At 44.6% G+C, this 17,659-nt stretch overlaps 1 protein-coding gene across 4 annotated transcripts in view; it reads right to left on the reverse strand.

The window, feature by feature from the left end:
- Positions 1 to 37: 37 nt before the first annotated feature.
- Positions 38 to 17,659, reverse strand: part of mansc1 (MANSC domain containing 1) — a 31,955-nt gene continuing 14,333 nt past the window's right edge. Inside the window, exons 2-6 of one of the 4 annotated variants that reach the window (XM_031898571.1) lie at positions 9,641 to 9,751; positions 8,111 to 8,426; positions 4,403 to 4,543; positions 3,583 to 3,864; positions 38 to 3,504 (exon numbers count right to left, since the gene is read on the reverse strand). In XM_031898571.1, coding sequence (XP_031754431.1) covers positions 1,523 to 3,504; positions 3,583 to 3,864; positions 4,403 to 4,543; positions 8,111 to 8,327 — 2,622 coding nt within the window. In that variant the 5' untranslated portion in view covers positions 8,328 to 8,426; positions 9,641 to 9,751 and the 3' untranslated portion in view covers positions 38 to 1,522. Of the gene's footprint in view, positions 3,865 to 4,402; positions 4,544 to 8,110; positions 8,427 to 9,640; positions 9,752 to 9,852; positions 9,903 to 11,669; positions 11,747 to 17,659 lie in introns of those variants that run through there. The other 3 variants (XM_031898570.1, XM_004912499.4, XM_031898569.1) reach the window with 3 other exon arrangements.

Raw genomic sequence — 17,659 nt, forward strand, 5'->3', positions numbered from 1 at the left:
AGAAAACAAAAAAAAAAAGACTCTGAAATCAGGTGAGTACTGCAGTCATTAATTTTTTAATAAGTGGGTGTTCCTTAATCAGAAGGGCCAGAGTGTCCAAGTACAAGTTGCCCCAGGGACTGGTCCGATTGCCATCTTGGAGTCAGGAAGGAATTTTTTCCCCTCTGCGGCAAATTAGAGAGGCTTCAGATGGGGTTTTTGCCTTCCTCTGGATCAACTAGCAGTTAGGCAGGTTATATATAGGCATTAAGGTTGAACGTGATGGGTGTGTGTCTTTTTTCAACCTAACTTACTATGTTACTATGTCCTAGCCCAAGGCAAGGGTGCCCACATGTCAGCAACCCCCACTAGCTGGGCCTGTTTGCATCACCAAAACCTACTTGCTTTCCTGCAGGGCCAGAATTACAGACGGCAGCAGAGGTATGTGCCTGTGGCCATAGTGGCATAGTGCCCCCCCCCCCCTTCTTTTGTGCCCTAGGCATGTGCCTATGCTGCCTACTCCTATTTTCAGCCCTGAATTGGGCTCATTTAAACAGTGATGCAGAACTTGGTTTTGGCACCGCTTCCTGGTACCTACTGGAGCCAGCTCAATATTATGGTTGGGCCATGCAAAGACATTTAGGCTTCTGGTGATGGTGCATGATGGGAGCTTCTTAAAGCGTGTAGCGAAGGAAAGCCCACATGGTAGTTATCCCCCTACAGCAGGGGTCCCCAACCTTTCTTACTCAGGAGCCACAGTCAAATGTAAAAAGACTTGGGGAGCAACACAAGCACCATAAAAGTTCATGGAGGAGCCAAATAAGGGCTGTGATTGGCTATTAGGGGCCTCTATGCACCCTATCGGCTTACAGGGGGCTTTGTTTGGTAGGAAATCTTGTTTTTATTCAACCAAAACTTGCCCCCAAGTCAGGAATTCAAAAATAACTCCCTGGTTTGGGGGCACTGAGAGCAACATCCAAGGGGTTGGGGAGCAACATGTTGCCCCGGAGCCACTGGTTGGGGATCACTGCTCTACAGCATTTTCACTTAAGGAAGGGTGTAGCCCCAAAAGACTGAGCTAAGGGAAAGTAAACACACATAATACCAGCACTTTATATTAATTCACAGTATTAGGGCTGACACTCTTAGAGCTGCATATTCTCTATTGGAGGGAAAAGTGACAATTGGCAACTATTTATTGGTGTGGGGCCCTCATAGCGGTGATCTTCTAACAACAAATATTACAAGTATGTGAGAGCTCCAGCAGTACAGAGAGCATGGAAATCTGTTAATACACAATATAAACCCCGCCTCTGTATTTGACACATATTATCATCAAAGCAATAAAGATGTCCCATATGGCAATTCTTGCATGGGTTGGGGCTAACATGCCAAATGTCTAGCAAGCCCCCTCCCCACTTCTCATTCTCATCCATATCATGTCCTCTCCTGTAATGTAACCACCAAGAGCATGAGGTGGTCAAGCTAATTGCTGGGCAGCAAATGGAGCACCCCATATAAACCACCCCCTTCAGCGACTTCCTCACGTATCCACATACATGCCATTGATGAGATAGTCTAGCTTGTTGTACTGGTACCGGCGTCGAACTTCGGAAACCTTGCGGCCTACAAGGCCTATCACCACCAGTAGAAATACCACTCCAAAGACCAGCGCTGCCACCAAGCCATTTCGTTCCTCTAGGAAGAAGTTGTCAATATCCGACTTACTGGCTCTGTCACTCTGGGCATCGTGCTGGGTGAGAACAGGGTCATCTTCCATAAGGGTTTTACTGGTGTGAACTCCAGGTTCAGGAGATAGGGTAGTGGCCTTTGTGTGTGTGGCCAGTACAGAGGTTCTGGACTTGTGCATAAATGTAGCATCTGGAATCTTTGTGCTACTAGTAAGGTATGGAGTTTTGAGGGCTTTTGTGGTTGTACGTTCCTTTGATAGACGAGAACCATCCTTAGAAGAACTTATAGCATTTTCAATGTCCTTACCAATAGCAGATTCCTTTTTATGGGAATCTCCTTGAGGTGCTAGAGTATTGGCCTTGGAGATGACAAGATGGCGGGAGTCTGAAGTGCTAAATGTGGGATTAGAAGGAGCTGAGGTGGGAGGTTCCTCATGGAGCTTGGTGTGATTAGGAACCATGACTTTTGAACGATCATTGCCTGAATGACTGGACTCTTCATCCTTCTCAGCAGGAGGAACATTATGAGCACTGCCTGAAGCATTATGGTGGGGAGAGGAGAGACTGGAAGGGTCTTGTTTTGACTCCATCAACTCCAGTTGCTTTTCAATATCCTTAGCCAAATCAATCATCTGGGAAGTGATGTGGCTCTGAACATTCTCCTGGGTTTTCATGGCTGAGCCTTTGGAGAGGACTTTTAAGTCAGACTCATTGCTTTCTGATTCAGATTCCATGTCTAAAGGGCTTTTATGATGCGGTTCATTGTCTGATTTTGCAGTAGGCTCTTCTGAGTTGGGTGGATGGATTCTTTTACTTTCTAACTGAACATCATGACCAGTATTGTTGGCTTCAGAGATTTCCTCTGTAGGGTCCGATATCCGCTTTGTATCACCCTGCGACTTTATGTCAGACTCCTTTGATTCAGTACTCTGAGATTCCTCTGTAAGGTCTGCTACCTGCTTTTTATCACTATGTGACTTTACACTAGAGCCAGACTCCATGTTTTCAGAGCTTTGGGAGTCCTCTTTAAGGTCTGATTTATGGCTTGTATCACCCTGTGATTGTTCTTTAGGGTTCTTGGCTTCAGAGTTTTGAGAGTCCTTTTTAGGGTCTGATGTATGGCTTGTATCACCCCGTGACTGTTCTTTAGGGTCCTTGGCTTCAGAGCTTTCAGAGTCCTCTTTAGGGTCTGATGTATGGCTTGTATCACCCCATGACTGTTCTTTAGGGTCCTTGGCTTCAGAGCTTTCAGAGTCCTCTTTAGGGTCTGATCTATAGCTTGTATCACCCCGTGACTGTTCTTTAGGGTCCTTGGCTTCAGAGCTTTGAGAGTCCTCTTTAGGGTCTGATTTATGGCTTGTATCACCCCGTGACTGTTCTTTAGGGTCCTTGGCTTCAGAGCTTTGAGAGTCCTCTTTAAGGTCTGATTTATGGCTTGTATCCCCCTGTGATTGTTCTTTAGGGTCCTTGGCTTCAGAGCTTTGAGAGTCCTCTTTAAGGTCTGATTTATGGCTTGTATCCCCCTGTGATTGTTCTTTAGGGTCCTTGGCTTCAGAGCTTTGAGAGTCCTCTTTAGGGTCTGATCTATTTCTTGTATCACCCCGTGCCTGTTCTTTAGGGTCCTTGGCTTCAGAGCTTTGAGAGTCCTCTGTAGGGTCTGATCTATGGCTTGTATCACCCTGTGACTGTTCTTTAGGGTCCTTGGCTTCAGAGCTTTGGGAGTCCTCTGTAGGGTCTGATGTATGGCTTGTATCACCCTGTGACTGTTCTTTAGGGTCCTTGGCTTCAGAGCTTTGGGAGTCCTCTGTAAGGTCTGATGTATGGCTTGTATCACCCTGTGACTGTTCTTTAGGGTCCTTGGCTTCAGAGCTTTGGGAGTCCTCTGTAAGGTCTGATGTATGGCTTGTATCACCTTGTGCCTGTACATCAGAGCCAGGCTGCTTGGCTTCTGAGCTTTTAGGGTGCTCTTTGTGGTCTTCTCTATCCATTGTATCACCTTGTAAGTGAGCGCTGGGGGCAGATTTTTCAGTTGCAGGGCTCTGAGAATGTTCCTTGGAGTCTAATATCTGGCTTTTATCACCTTGTAGGGGGGGCCCAGATTCCTTGCCTGCAGACTGTTTTTCTTTGCTTTGATTACCGGATACCAGCACCCCGACCGCTGGTTCATCAATGTCAGTATCAGAGTCTTCATTTTCTGTAAGAGACAGCATAATATTCTTACTTTGGAGAAAATGAATGAAAATAAATAACTTGTGCCGTCACAAGCTATGTCACTTCACAGAGCATATGCAGGGAATCAGCAGAAAAGAAGATGGGGGGCTACAGGGGGCATCTTCAGGGGCATCTTCCCCATCTTCTTTTCTGCTAATTCCCTGCATATTCTCTTTTCTGATTGGCTGTGAGGCACAGATCTTCCCTGCTAAAGGGCTGGGGCGTCCTTGGGCTGGAACAGAACGCTAAAACATAAGGTGTAACAAGGGGGTTCAAAGATAAGTAGGACACAGGTAGATGCCCCCTGTAGCCCTCCATCTTCTTTTCTGCTGATTCCCTGCATATGCTCTTTTCTGATTGGCTGTGAGGCACAGATCTTCCCTGCTAAAGGGCTGGGCATCCTTGGGCTGGAACAGAACCCCAAAACATAAGTAACAAGGGGGTTCAAAGATAAGTAGGACACACTACAAAAGAAACCAGAACATCCACATATCCCTTCCATTCCAAAGTGATGCACTAACCTGGCAATATCCGGAAGCTGGTGACTCCCTTCGACCGTTTTAAGGGACAGGATTCCGGTGTTGGGCAGTGAAATAAGTAACAGTTTAGATGTTTATTGATCTTACGGCTGTCAAAAATATAGAGGTTGCAATCCTGGTGACCTTGGATTAAGAAGGAAGGAAAAATACCGTTAGACTTTTTCTCTGGGTAACAACTGTTTCTAGGGTTTTATTATCCTAGTAACAAGGGAGCTGTTTCATAGGATAACAACAGTAGGATGGTTTGGGGAAAACAGGTACAAGTATAGGACCCATTATCAACAATGCTCGGGACCAAGGGTATTCCGGATATGGGGTCTTACTGTAATTTGGATCTCCATACCTTAAATAAAAAATCAATGAAACATTAATTAAACCCAATAGGATTGTTTTGCATCCAATAAGGGGTAATTATATCTTAGTTGGGATCAAGTACAGGTACTGGTTTATTATTACAGAGAAAAGGGAATCATTTAACCATGAAATAAACCCAATAGGGCTGTTCTGCCCCAATAAGGGGTAATTATATCTTAGTTGGGATCAAGTACAGGTACTGTTTTATTATTACAGAGAAAAGGGAATCATTTAACCATTAAATAAACCCAATAGGGCTGTTCTGCCCCAATAAGGGGTAATTATATCTTAGTTGGGATCAAGTACAGGTACTGTTTTATTATTACAGAGAAAAGGGAATCATTTAACCATTAAATAAACCCAATAGGGCTGTTCTGCCCCAATAAGGGGTAATTATATCTTAGTTGGGATCAAGTACAGGTACTGTTTTATTATTAAAGAGAAAAGGGAATCATTTAACCATTAAATAAACCCAATAGGGCTGTTCTGCCCCCAATAAGGGGTAATTATATCTTAGTTGTGATCAAGTACAGGTACTGTTTTATTATTACAGAGAAAAGGGAATCATTTAACCATTAAATAAACCCAATAGGGCTGTTCTGCCCCAATAAGGGGTAATTATATCTTAGTTGGGATCAAGTACAGGTACTGTTTTATTATTACAGAGAAAAGGGAATCATTTAACCATTAAATAAACCCAATAGGGCTGTTCTGCCCCAATAAGGGGTAATTATATCTTAGTTGGGATCAAGTACAGGTACTGTTTTATTATTACAGAGAAAAGGGAATCATTTAACCATTAAATAAACCCAATAGGGCTGTTCTGCCCCCAATAAGGGGTAATTATATCTTAGTTGGGATCAAGTACAGGTACTGTTTTATTATTACAGAGAAAAGGGAATCATTTAACCATTAAATAAACCCAATAGGGCTGTTCTGCCCCCAATAAGGGGTAATTATATCTTAGTTGGGATCAAGTACAGGTACTGTTTTATTATTACAGAGAAAAGGGAATCATTTAACCATTAAATAAACCCAATAGGGCTGTTCTGCCCCCAATAAGGGGTAATTATATCTTAGTTGGGATCAAGTACAGGTACTGTTTTATTATTACAGAGAAAAGGGAATCATTTAACCATTAAATAAACCCAATAGGGCTGTTCTGCCCCCAATAAGGGGTAATTATATCTTAGTTGGGATCAAGTACAGGTACTGTTTTATTACTACACAGAAAAAAAAATCAGTTTTAAAATTCTGAATTATTTGATTAAAATGGAGTCTATGGGAGATGGGCTTTCCGTAATTCGGAGCTTTCTGGATGACGGGTTTCTGGATAAGGGATCCATACCTGTATGTAAATGTGAAGCTGCGCAGTCAGTCTGGTTGCTAGAGTCACTGACCCCAACATAATGTAAGTAAATGTGAACTTCCCCTGTAACAGCAGCCTGTTTATCAGTTGACAGGGTTGTACCACAACAGAAGGCTCAGTGTCTGACATTTTCCTACATGAGGTGTATAGGAAAGCAATAACCTTGGGAAAACTGCAGACGATATGGGGACATTACTAATAAAGCAAAAAAGTGTTTTATTTGGTAACAGGGAGGAGCGCCAGTTTTTATCTGTAATGAACGTCAAGCGCTTATTGTGTGCCAAGGTACAAAACAAATATAAGGTGGTGTGATCTACCTGTGCTCTTACTGGCGGTTATACATATTAAAGGGAAAGTAAAATCATTCTTCTCAGTTCATGTTTATAATAATGGGATCTCAGCGCTGCTGGGTAGTTCTACCACACTACGTAATGGCACAATCGGATTTGCTTAGGGGGTATGGGTAGAAAATTGAAGCTCATGATTTGCTGCATTTGGCTGAATGCTATGGAATGCAGATATCAGATTGGTCATACATACTTCTAAAAAAATTGCTGATTTACCCCTGATCAGAGGGCAGCCCTATTTTTTTTTTTCAGTATTCCATGTCTAAATGAATGATTTGTGGCCAAATGGGGCCAAGTCATACCATATCCCAGTGCATGAAACACTTTTGGGTATTTGATACAGTATAAACATATTCAGCACAAGTAATAAACCTAATTAAATTATATACAGTAGAACCTCCATTTTACTTTTTTACAGGGGACCAGAAAAAAAATGATGTAAAATCCGGGAAAATGTAAATCAGGGAAATGCATTATATATTATATATTGGCGAGACCACAAAAAATATGAAATATTGAGGTTTCACTGTCAAGAATAAAGTACAGGTATCGGACCCCTTATCCGGAAACCCGGATAATAAAACAGTACCTGTACTTGATCCCAACTAAGATATAATTACCCCTTATTGGGGCAGAACAGCCCTATTGGGTTTATTTCATGGTTAAATGATTCCCTTTTCTCTGTAATAATAAAACAGTACCTGTACTTGATCCCAACTAAGATATAATTACCCCTTATTGGGGCAGAACAGCCCTATTGGGTTTATTTCATGGTTAAATGATTCCCTTTTCTCTGTAATAATAAAACAGTACCTGTACTTGATCCCAACTAAGATATAATTACCCCTTATTGGGGGCAGAACAGCCCTATTGGGTTTATTTAATGGTTAAATGATTCCCTTTTCTCTGTAATAATAAAACAGTACCTGTACTTGATCCCAACTAAGATATAATTACCCCTTATTGGGGCAGAACAGCCCTATTGGGTTTATTTCATGGTTAAATGATTCCCTTTTCTCTGTAATAATAAAACAGTACCTGTACTTGATCCCAACTAAGATATAATTACCCCTTATTGGGGCAGAACAGCCCTATTGGGTTTATTTAATGGTTAAATGATTCCCTTTTCTCTGTAATAATAAAACAGTACCTGTACTTGATCCCAACTAAGATATAATTACCCCTTATTGGGGGCAGAACAGCCCTATTGGGTTTATTTCATGGTTAAATGATTCCCTTTTCTCTGTAATAATAAAACAGTACCTGTACTTGATCCCAACTAAGATATAATTACCCCTTATTGGGGGCAGAAGACCCCTTATCCTGAATACCCTAGGATATTATAAGTCACAGTTTCATAACCATATGAAAGCAAAAGGCCAAACACCAAGGTGACTAATATCTTCATATTTTATAACAGGGGGTACTTTATTTATTACAAGTCACGTGATAAGATTTATAACAATGAGCACATATCCGAGCGTTTATAAGGATATAATTTACAGGATATTAATGGCTCGTGTGTATTATTAGAGAATATTACATATAGATAGATCTCAATGCGCTCATTAAAATGAAAAACAGCGGCGGCTATGTCAGCCAGATGCTAATGGCGCTTACCTGCAATCTGGTGTTCTGCACAACATGAAGCTGCGCATTCCTCAGCGTTGGCAGCATAGAGCGGATCAGTGCCACGTACATTCTGTAACACTTCCCCGCTGATGGCTATTGTCATGTCCGGTATCGGCCTGGATAGGCAGCGCTGAGCTCCGCAGGGTGTAAGGAAGGGGACAGTCAAAAGCACAATGTAGGGGAACAAGGCCAAGGAGGGGTCCATGATGTTCCAAAAAAGTGTGGGGGGGTCAACCAACGTTTAATCAGACTGGTCAGGTCAACCCACTATCACAGAGTATCATCACCGGTCTTCCCAGTAAGCCTGAGATGGTAAAACAAGGAAGTCGTTATTTAAAGGAGAAGTAAATGGCACAAAACAATACAGTAATGCTGCACTGAGTCCTCTGTCAAAAGAAACACAGGATTTCTGTTTTTTTTTGTAAACATGATGTTCCAGTGCCTGACTTCCTCTCTCGAAAACAGCCTTAATTCCCTGGGCCAGAGTCTGCTCTCTCCTCTCCTGCTCCCACCAGAATGCTAAGAACTCCCTTCCTTAGGAATGTTTGATCTCAGCTATAACGGTTAGAGCAGCAGCAGGAAGCTACTAAGACCAAGCTAAAATGGCAGCTGCTATCTTAAGTAAATGGATTGAGCTTCTAAAGCGGTTTACTCAGGTATGGTCATGGTTTCTGCAGAATAAATATATTGTTCTAGGTGGCACTAATGTGGCAAATCTATTGGCAGTAAAATGCTAAAATGACTTTCCTTCTTTAAGTATTTTTTTTTTGCATTCCTATATGTTTGCCTATTACCTAAAATCCCTCTTTTAGTAGAATATTGTTTTTTTTTCAGACAGTTATATAAGGTATATAAGGCAGCATGAAAGCATTTGCCCTAAATATAACCCTGATCGACTTTTATGTTCTAGGTATCTAGGACAGGGGTGGCCAATACGTCGATCTCGCTCCACCAGTCGATCTCCCGCTGATTTCTGGTGGACCGCGATCAATCCGGGGATGTGGAAGTGCTCCATGAATGCGCACGTACACACACCGCACTTCCGCATCGGTCCAGTCGATCACGACCGGACCAAGTCTGGCCACCCCTGATCTAGGAGGACAAAGCATTTTCTGTAAAAAAACCCCAGACTAATCTTTCACTGCTTGGGGGAGTGGGGGGTACAGTTTAGGAATCACCAGGGTCGGACTGGGCCGCCGGGACACCGGGAAAAGTCCCGGTGGGCCCTTTGCCAGTGCTTTCCCGGCCGACTGTTCCTCCTAAACTTACGTGCTCTCAGGGGAGGATGTCGGGTGGAGGACCCTGCGGGGGGGTTAAGGGGGACCCTGCGGGGGGAAGGGTTAGGGGACACGGCCGGTGGGGGCACCTGCAGGGCATTCCCCAGTCCGACCCTGGGAATCACTATTCTAGGGTGTTATCAACATGTGCTGAGCCCAAGCGTTGTCAGAGAGGTTTATTTACCCTTAAAGAATATTCTAGGCGTTCCCTGAATCACCCTTATAACTGCCTTATACTCACAGCTTGCCCCCACACGTTCCTTCCCGGTGCGTCTCACAGATTCCTCTCCCTCCCCACGCCGTTCCTCATGGCTCTCCTCTCCTGGACACCAGTAGCCCAAACATCTCAGATCTAGAAGAGAAACACAGGATGTTACAGCAGGTCCGGAAGGAAATTCCATCGGTTACTATAGCAGCTCATTGGCTTCCACCCTATATCCCCAATATCCTGACCTGGAGAGATACACACACTGTGTTACTGACACACAATTGGAAAGAGTTTCAAGGACTTTTTGAGAGAAAGTAAAAAAAAAAAAGAAAAGAAAAAAAAAAACTGCCACCAATAAGAATGTTCGTTTTTATTTCTGAAATGCAGAAATACTTGTTTTGCCACAATCCACCCACAAACAGGCGATTCCTTTCAGCCTGTGTTCCATATCTCAAAGCGTAGGATGAAAGAGCCACATACCAAAGATATCGCCTATTGTGTTCCCTTTCAAATGACCATAACTATATATGCACAAAAACAGCACCTTATGATCCTACCTGATCCCACCCCCCCACCCCCATTGTAAGCAGCAGTCCTGCCCTGCTTTATGGCTGAGATTCTAGCTATCTGTATAACAGAGCATTCTGTCACAGTGGCACAGATCCTATCTGATCCCCCCATTGTAAGCAGCAGTCCTGCCCTGCTTTATGGCTGAGATTCTAGCTATCTGTATAACAGAGCATTCTGTCACAGTGGCACAGATCCTATCTGATCCCCCCATTGTAAGCAGCAGTCCTGCCCTGCTTTATGGCTGAGATTCTAGCTATCTGTATAACAGAGCATTCTGTCACAGTGGCACAGATCCTATCTGATCCCCCCATTGTAAGCAGCAGTTCTGCCCTGCTTTATGGCTGAGATTCTAGCTATCTGTATAACAGAGCATTCTGTCACAGTGGCACAGATCCTATCTGATCCCCCCCATTGTAAGCAGCAGTCCTGCCCTGCTTTATGGCTGAGATTCTAGCTATCTGTATAACAGAGCATTCTGTCACAGTGGCACAGATCCTATCTGATCCCCCCCATTGTAAGCAGCAGTCCTGCCCTGCTTTATGGCTGAGATTCTAGCTATCTGTATAACAGAGCATTCTGTCACAGTGGCACAGATCCTATCTGATCCCCCCATTGTAAGCAGCAGTCCTGCCCTGCTTTATGGCTGAGATTCTAGCTATCTGTATAACAGAGCATTCTGTCACAGTGGCACAGATCCTATCTGATCCCCCCATTGTAAGCAGCAGTCCTGCCCTGCTTTATGGCTGAGATTCTAGCTATCTGTATAACAGAGCATTCTGTCACAGTGGCACAGATCCTATCTGATCCCCCCATTGTAAGCAGCAGTCCTGCCCTGCTTTATGGCTGAGATTCTAGCTATCTGTATAACAGAGCATTCTGTCACAGTGGCACAGATCCTATCTGATCCCCCCCATTGTAAGCAGCAGTCCTGCCCTGCTTTATGGCTGAGATTCTAGCTATCTGTATAACAGAGCATTCTGTCACAGTGGCACAGATCCTATCTGATCCCCCCATTGTAAGCAGCAGTCCTGCCCTGCTTTATGGCTGAGATTCTAGCTATCTGTATAACAGAGCATTCTGTCACAGTGGCACAGATCCTATCTGATCCCCCCATTGTAAGCAGCAGTCCTGCCCTGCTTTATGGCTGAGATTCCCGCTATTTTTTTGTTCAACCAACAAAGCCTTTAGAGTCTTTGATTATTGGGTAACTTAAATAATAAATCTAAGCAATTAAAGGGAAAACCAAATCACTGTGCTAATAAAATATGTAATGCAGGACATTACAAGAAACAGCTGTACATAAGATAACAATAAATACATTATATTGCCTCCTTGCTCTGTTGTGGTCACAGATAGAAACTAAAGAATAAAAGACAAAGAAAGGGATGGATTTCCTTTTAAAATACTGTTACATGGGGTATCCGACTGCAGAGTAAAACATCCCTACTAAATAACACTGATATCATTTGCTTTGTTAATTAAAGATAAATACCTTTATGACTTTAAATCTTTATGAAACTATTTCTGTTCCTTTCCTTACTTCTGGTTCTTCCAGCAGGGTCTGTGGGACTGTGTGGGGGATGACATCATCGTTACTAGTAGCAACCACCACCACTGACTCATTCCCTCTGCCAAAGGAACTACAACCCCCACAATGCATTGCACCCTGCTATTTTGACTCCCTGCAGTGTGATTCTTTGTCATGTTAGTTTGGTACATAAAGGGCTTTCTAGTAAAGTACCGGTATGGGATCCCTTATCCGGAAACCCAATATCCAGAAAGTTCCCAATTACAGAAAGCCCATCTCCCATAGACTCTATTATAAGCAAATAATTTTAATTTTATAAAAAAGCCCCATTGGGTTTATTTAATGGTTAAATGATTCCCTTTTCTCTGTAATAATAAAACAGTACCTGTACTTGATCCCAACTAAGATATAATTACCCCTTATTGGGGCAGAACAGCCCTATTGGGTTTATTTAATGGTTAAATGATTCCCTTTTCTCTGTAATAATAAAACAGTACCTGTACTTGATCCCAACTAAGATATAATTACCCCTTATTGGGGGCAGAACAGCCCTATTGGGTTTATTTCATGGTTAAATGATTCCCTTTTCTCTGTAATAATAAAACAGTACCTGTACTTGATCCCAACTAAGATATAATTACCCCTTATTGGGGGCAGAACAGCCCTATTGGGTTTATTTCATGGTTAAATGATTCCCTTTTCTCTGTAATAATAAAACAGTACCTGTACTTGATCCCAACTAAGATATAATTACCCCTTATTGGGGGCAGAACAGCCCTATTGGGTTTATTTCATGGTTAAATGATTCCCTTTTCTCTGTAATAATAAAACAGTACCTGTACTTGATCCCAACTAAGATATAATTACCCCTTATTGGGGCAGAACAGCCCTATTGGGTTTATTTCATGGTTGAATCATTCCCTTTTCTCTGTAATAATAAAACAGTACCTGTACTTGATCCCAACTAAGATATAATTACCCCTTATTGGGGCAGAACAGCCCTATTGGGTTTATTTAATGGTTAAATGATTCCCTTTTCTCTGTAATAATAAAACAGTACCTGTACTTGATCCCAACTAAGATATAATTACCCCTTATTGGGGGCAGAACAGTCCTATTGGGGTTATTTAATATTTTTAGCAGACTTTAGCAGGGGAGTAACGGGTTCTATGTGGGGGTTATTACAGCTCCTGGTGCAGGTTCTGATCAGGTTTCAGGGGTCAGGAGATGGCTACTTGATAAGTGAAGTTGAATATGCTATGTTTTAGGTATACCTTGCTGGTAAAGGATTCTGGGAGTTGCAGTAGATGGTGGGTAAGGCAGACCATGCTCTAGAAGTGCCTTTCTGTGATTCTCTATGGCTGCCGCCATAGCTCTTAGGACTTATCTGTCTGCCCCCAGAGCAAGGTGGCCATACACGGTAAGATCCACACAGATCCTAGGAAGGTCTAATTCCATCTATTGACCCTACACATTGTCATTTCTCCCTTTCTTTTTCCCCCACACCCAGATCAAATTTCTCTTATGTCCCCTCCCTGCCGGGTACTTCTAAAGGCCTATCTGTCCCTTTCTTGCATGTGCTGCAGGCCTTCAAAGGAAATTCATTATAAGAAGAATCAGGAAAGACTTGAATGTTGGGTTTCTGAGAATGGGAGACATTTCAAGGAAGCTAAAGTAATCCCCGAGCTATTGTCCCCCCGATGGGGCACACCGGTGGTGTCAGCTGACATTAGGCTTTCATAGAGAAAGAAGCAAGGAAAGGGAGTAGGATACTGCTTCAGGTAATGAACCAAAGCTTTTCAATTAAAAAACAATTACACAAACACGCTGTAAGTGAGTGGCAGGGAGTTTTCTTTTCAGATATTTCTTATACTGACTTGTGCCCATGGAAGCTGCGATACTGGTTCCTAAAAGGCCCCTAAGTGCACTTCATATAGGTAAATGCATTTCGAAGACAATGTGGTTACTAGGGATGCACCGAATGCCAGATTTGGTTTGGGATTCAGCCGAATCCTGCTTGGTGGGTTCGGTGCATCCCTAGTGGTTACAAATAGGCATCCGACGTCAGGATTATATATATTAACACAATGACAAAACACAATGAACAAAATATTAAAGCTACTTGAAAACTCAGCAGGTATAGTAGGGAGAGATGGTGCCTATAGTAGCAGTGGGGGGATAATAGCCTCTGGGAAGGGACTGGGGCTGTGGGATAGCAGGTATAGTAGGGAGAGATGGTGCCTATAGTAGCAGTGGGATAATAGCCTCTGGGAAGGGACTGGGGCTGTGGGATAGCAGGTATAGTAGGGAGAGATGGTGCCTATAGTAGCAGTGGGGGGATAATAGCCTCTGGGAAGGGACTGGGGCTGTGGGATAGCAGGTATAGTAGGGAGAGATGGTGCCTATAGTAGCAGTGGGGGGATAATAGCCTCTGGGAAGGGACTGGGGCTGTGGGATAGCAGGTATAGTAGGGAGAGATGGTGCCTATAGTAGCAGTGGGGGGATAATAGCCTCTGGGAAGGGACTGGGGTTGTGGGATAGCAGGTATAGTAGGGAGAGATGGTGCCTATAGTAGCAGTGGGGGGATAATAGCCTCTGGGAAGGGACTGGGGCTGTGGGATAGCAGGTATAGTAGGGAGAGATGGTGCCTATATTAGCAGTGGGGGGGATAATAGCCTCTGGGAAGGGACTGGGGCTGTGGGATAGCAGGTATAGTAGGGAGAGATGGTGCCTATAGTAGCAGTGGGGGGATAATAGCCTCTGGGAAGGGACTGGGGTTGTGGGATAGCAGGTATAGTAGGGAGAGATGGTGCCTATAGTAGCAGTGGGGGGATAATAGCCTCTGGGAAGGGACTGGGGCTGTGGGATAGCAGGTATAGTAGGGAGAGATGGTGCCTATAGTAGCAGTGGGGGATAATAGCCTCTGGGAAGGGACTGGGGCTGTGGGATAGCAGGTATAGTAGGGAGAGATGGTGCCTATAGTAGCAGTGGGGGGATAATAGCCTCTGGGAAGGGACTGGGGTTGTGGGATAGCAGGTATTGTAGGGAGAGATGGTGCCTATAGTAGCAGTGGGGGATAATAGCCTCTGGGAAGGGACTGGGGCTGTGGGATAGCAGGTATAGTAGGGAGAGATGGTGCCTATAGTAGCAGTGGGGGGATAATAGCCTCTGGGAAGGGACTGGGGCTGTGGGATAGCAGGTATTGTAGGGAGAGATGGTGCCTATAGTAGCAGTGGGGGGGATAATAGCCTCTGGGAAGGGACTGGGGCTGTGGGATAGCAGGTATAGTAGGGAGAGATGGTGCCTATAGTAGCAGTGGGGGGATAATAGCCTCTGGGAAGGGACTGGGGCTGTGGATAGCAGGTATAGTAGGGAGAGATGGTGCCTATAGTAGCAGTGGGGGGATAATAGCCTCTGGGAAGGGACTGGGGCTGTGGGATAGCAGGTATAGTAGGGAGAGATGGTGCCTATAGTAGCAGTGGGGGGATAATAGCCTCTGGGAAGGGACTGGGGCTGTGGGATAGCAGGTATAGTAGGGAGAGATGCTGCCTATAGTAGCAGTGGGATAATAGCCTCTGGGAAGGGACTGGGGCTGTGGGATAGCAGGTATAGTAGGGAGAGATGGTGCCTATAGTAGCAGTGGGGGGATAATAGCCTCTGGGAAGGGACTGGGGCTGTGGGATAGCAGGTATAGTAGGGAGAGATGCTGCCTATAGTAGCAGTGGGCCCTAGTACACGTGAATCTTAACATCTATTATGTATTGAAATAAGTTTGTGTTGTATGGTTGTCCAAGTGATATATACAAGTCACCTTGCCAAGCTTTAGTACAAAACATAAGATCAAATAGAAGCCGACTTATTATTTTAAATTAATGAAGCCTGACTTATTGTTTCCAACAGCCCTCAGGCTGCTGCCAGAAGCACCTGAAGAAGACAGAGTGGCATAAATGTCATTTATAGCACATTTTGGCCACTGGAAATGAAATCTCTGCCCATTCCCAATTAAACATGCAGACAGGCAAAACCAAAAAAAAGCCACCTTTCCTCTCTAACTTTTCTAGATGCAATCCATATTAATATAAGGGACAGAAAATGAAAGATGAGTATATTGGGCGGGCTGGCTAAACAATACAATCGTTCCACGGGCAGATAAAAAATTCGAAATATAAATCAGGGATTATAGTGGCTCACTATAAAGCATGGGAAAGCCATTTTCGGGGTCAGGGCAAACGGGGGAAAATCAAACTCATTCACACAAGATAGTAAATGCTGCTGCATGTAGGTCAGGCTGTCAGAAGTGTTACAAATGATAAAAAATACTATAAACTACTATTACAAATAAAAAAATACTCCCTCATTCTCTTACATCTTGTCCAAAGGTTTAACAACAAGCTGCCGGGCACCGGAGCAAAATCGATTTTAGCCCCTTATCACCGAAACCTTGGGGGTATCTTATATACATTGCACATTTACACATATGTGTTTGTACAGTCCTGGAACCCCGGCATCTGCTGCCCCGGAGCCCACGTTATACTCATGATTGTATCACTTTGAAGGCTGAGGATCCAGTGAATGGTATGGCCTCCCATGGATCCAGCAGCATAACCCAGAGGTACAAACAGCCCCCCCCAGCCCAATAAATAGTGACTGTCTGTGGCACCTTACAGCCCCCCTGGCATTCCCAGTACCCAGAGGCACAAACAGCCCCCCCAGCCCAATAAATAGTGAGTGTCTGTGGCACCTTACAGCCCCCCCTGGCATTCCCAGTACCCAGAGGCACAAACAGCCCCCCCAGCCCAATAAATAGTGAGTGTCTGTGGCACCTTACAGCCCCCCCTGGCATTCCCAGTACCCAGAGGCACAAACAGCCCCCCCAGCCCAATAAATAGTGAGTGTCTGTGGCACCTTACAGCCCCCCTGGCATTCCCAGTACCCAGAGGCACAAACAGCCCCCCCAGCCCAATAAATAGTGACTGTCTGTGGCACCTTACAGCCCCCCCTGGCATTCCCAGTACCCAGAGGCACAAACAGCCCCCCCAGCCCAATAAATACTGAGTGTCTGTGGCACCTTACAGCCCCCCTGGCATTCCCAGTACCCAGAGGCACAAACAGCCCCCCCAGCCCAATAAATAGTGACTGTCTGTGGCACCTTACAGCCCCCCTGGCATTCCCAGTACCCAGAGGCACAAACAGCCCCCCCAGCCCAATAAATAGTGACTGTCTGTGGCACCTTACAGCCCCCCCCCCATCATTCCAAGGACCCAGAGGCACAAACAGCCCCCCAAGCCCAAAAAAAAGTGACTGTCTCTAGCACCTTACAGCCCCCCTGGCATTCCCAGTACCCAGAGGCACAAACAGCCCCCACCAGCCCAATAAATAGTGAGTGTCTGTGGCACCTTACAGCCCCCCCGGTATTCCCAGTACCCAGAGGCACAAACAGCCCCCCCCAGCCCAATAAACAGTGACTGTCTGTGGCACCTTACAGCCCCCCTAGCATTCCCAGGACCCAGAGGCACAAACAGCCCCCCCAGCCCAATAAATAGTGACTGTCTGTGGCACCTTACAGCCCCCCTGGCATTCCCAGTACCCAGAGGCACAAACAGCCCCCCCAGCCCAATAAATAGTGACTGTCTGTGGCACCTTACAGCCCCCCTGGCATTCCCAGTACCCAGAGGCACAAACAGCCCCCCCAGCCCCATAAATAGTCTGTGTACAGATCCACACGTTACCAGTCCAGGTCTGCCTGTGGGCCCCATGGGAAGGCAAGCACAGGTGCAGCCACAACACCTGCCCCTACAGAAGTTCTGCCAATGCATAGTAAGAAATACGAATTGAAGGCAGGGGCATTAGAAATAGCTCCTCCACCCAAAACCTATTTTTTTTTGCACAACAAATTTAATTTATTCATTAAAAATGTGCAATGGTTTTACAGTTTTCTGTAAAAGTAATAAAAG

Source organism: Xenopus tropicalis, chromosome 3, assembly GCF_000004195.4.
Source record: "Xenopus tropicalis strain Nigerian chromosome 3, UCB_Xtro_10.0, whole genome shotgun sequence".
In the NCBI taxonomy this organism is placed as follows: domain Eukaryota; kingdom Metazoa; phylum Chordata; class Amphibia; order Anura; family Pipidae; genus Xenopus; species Xenopus tropicalis.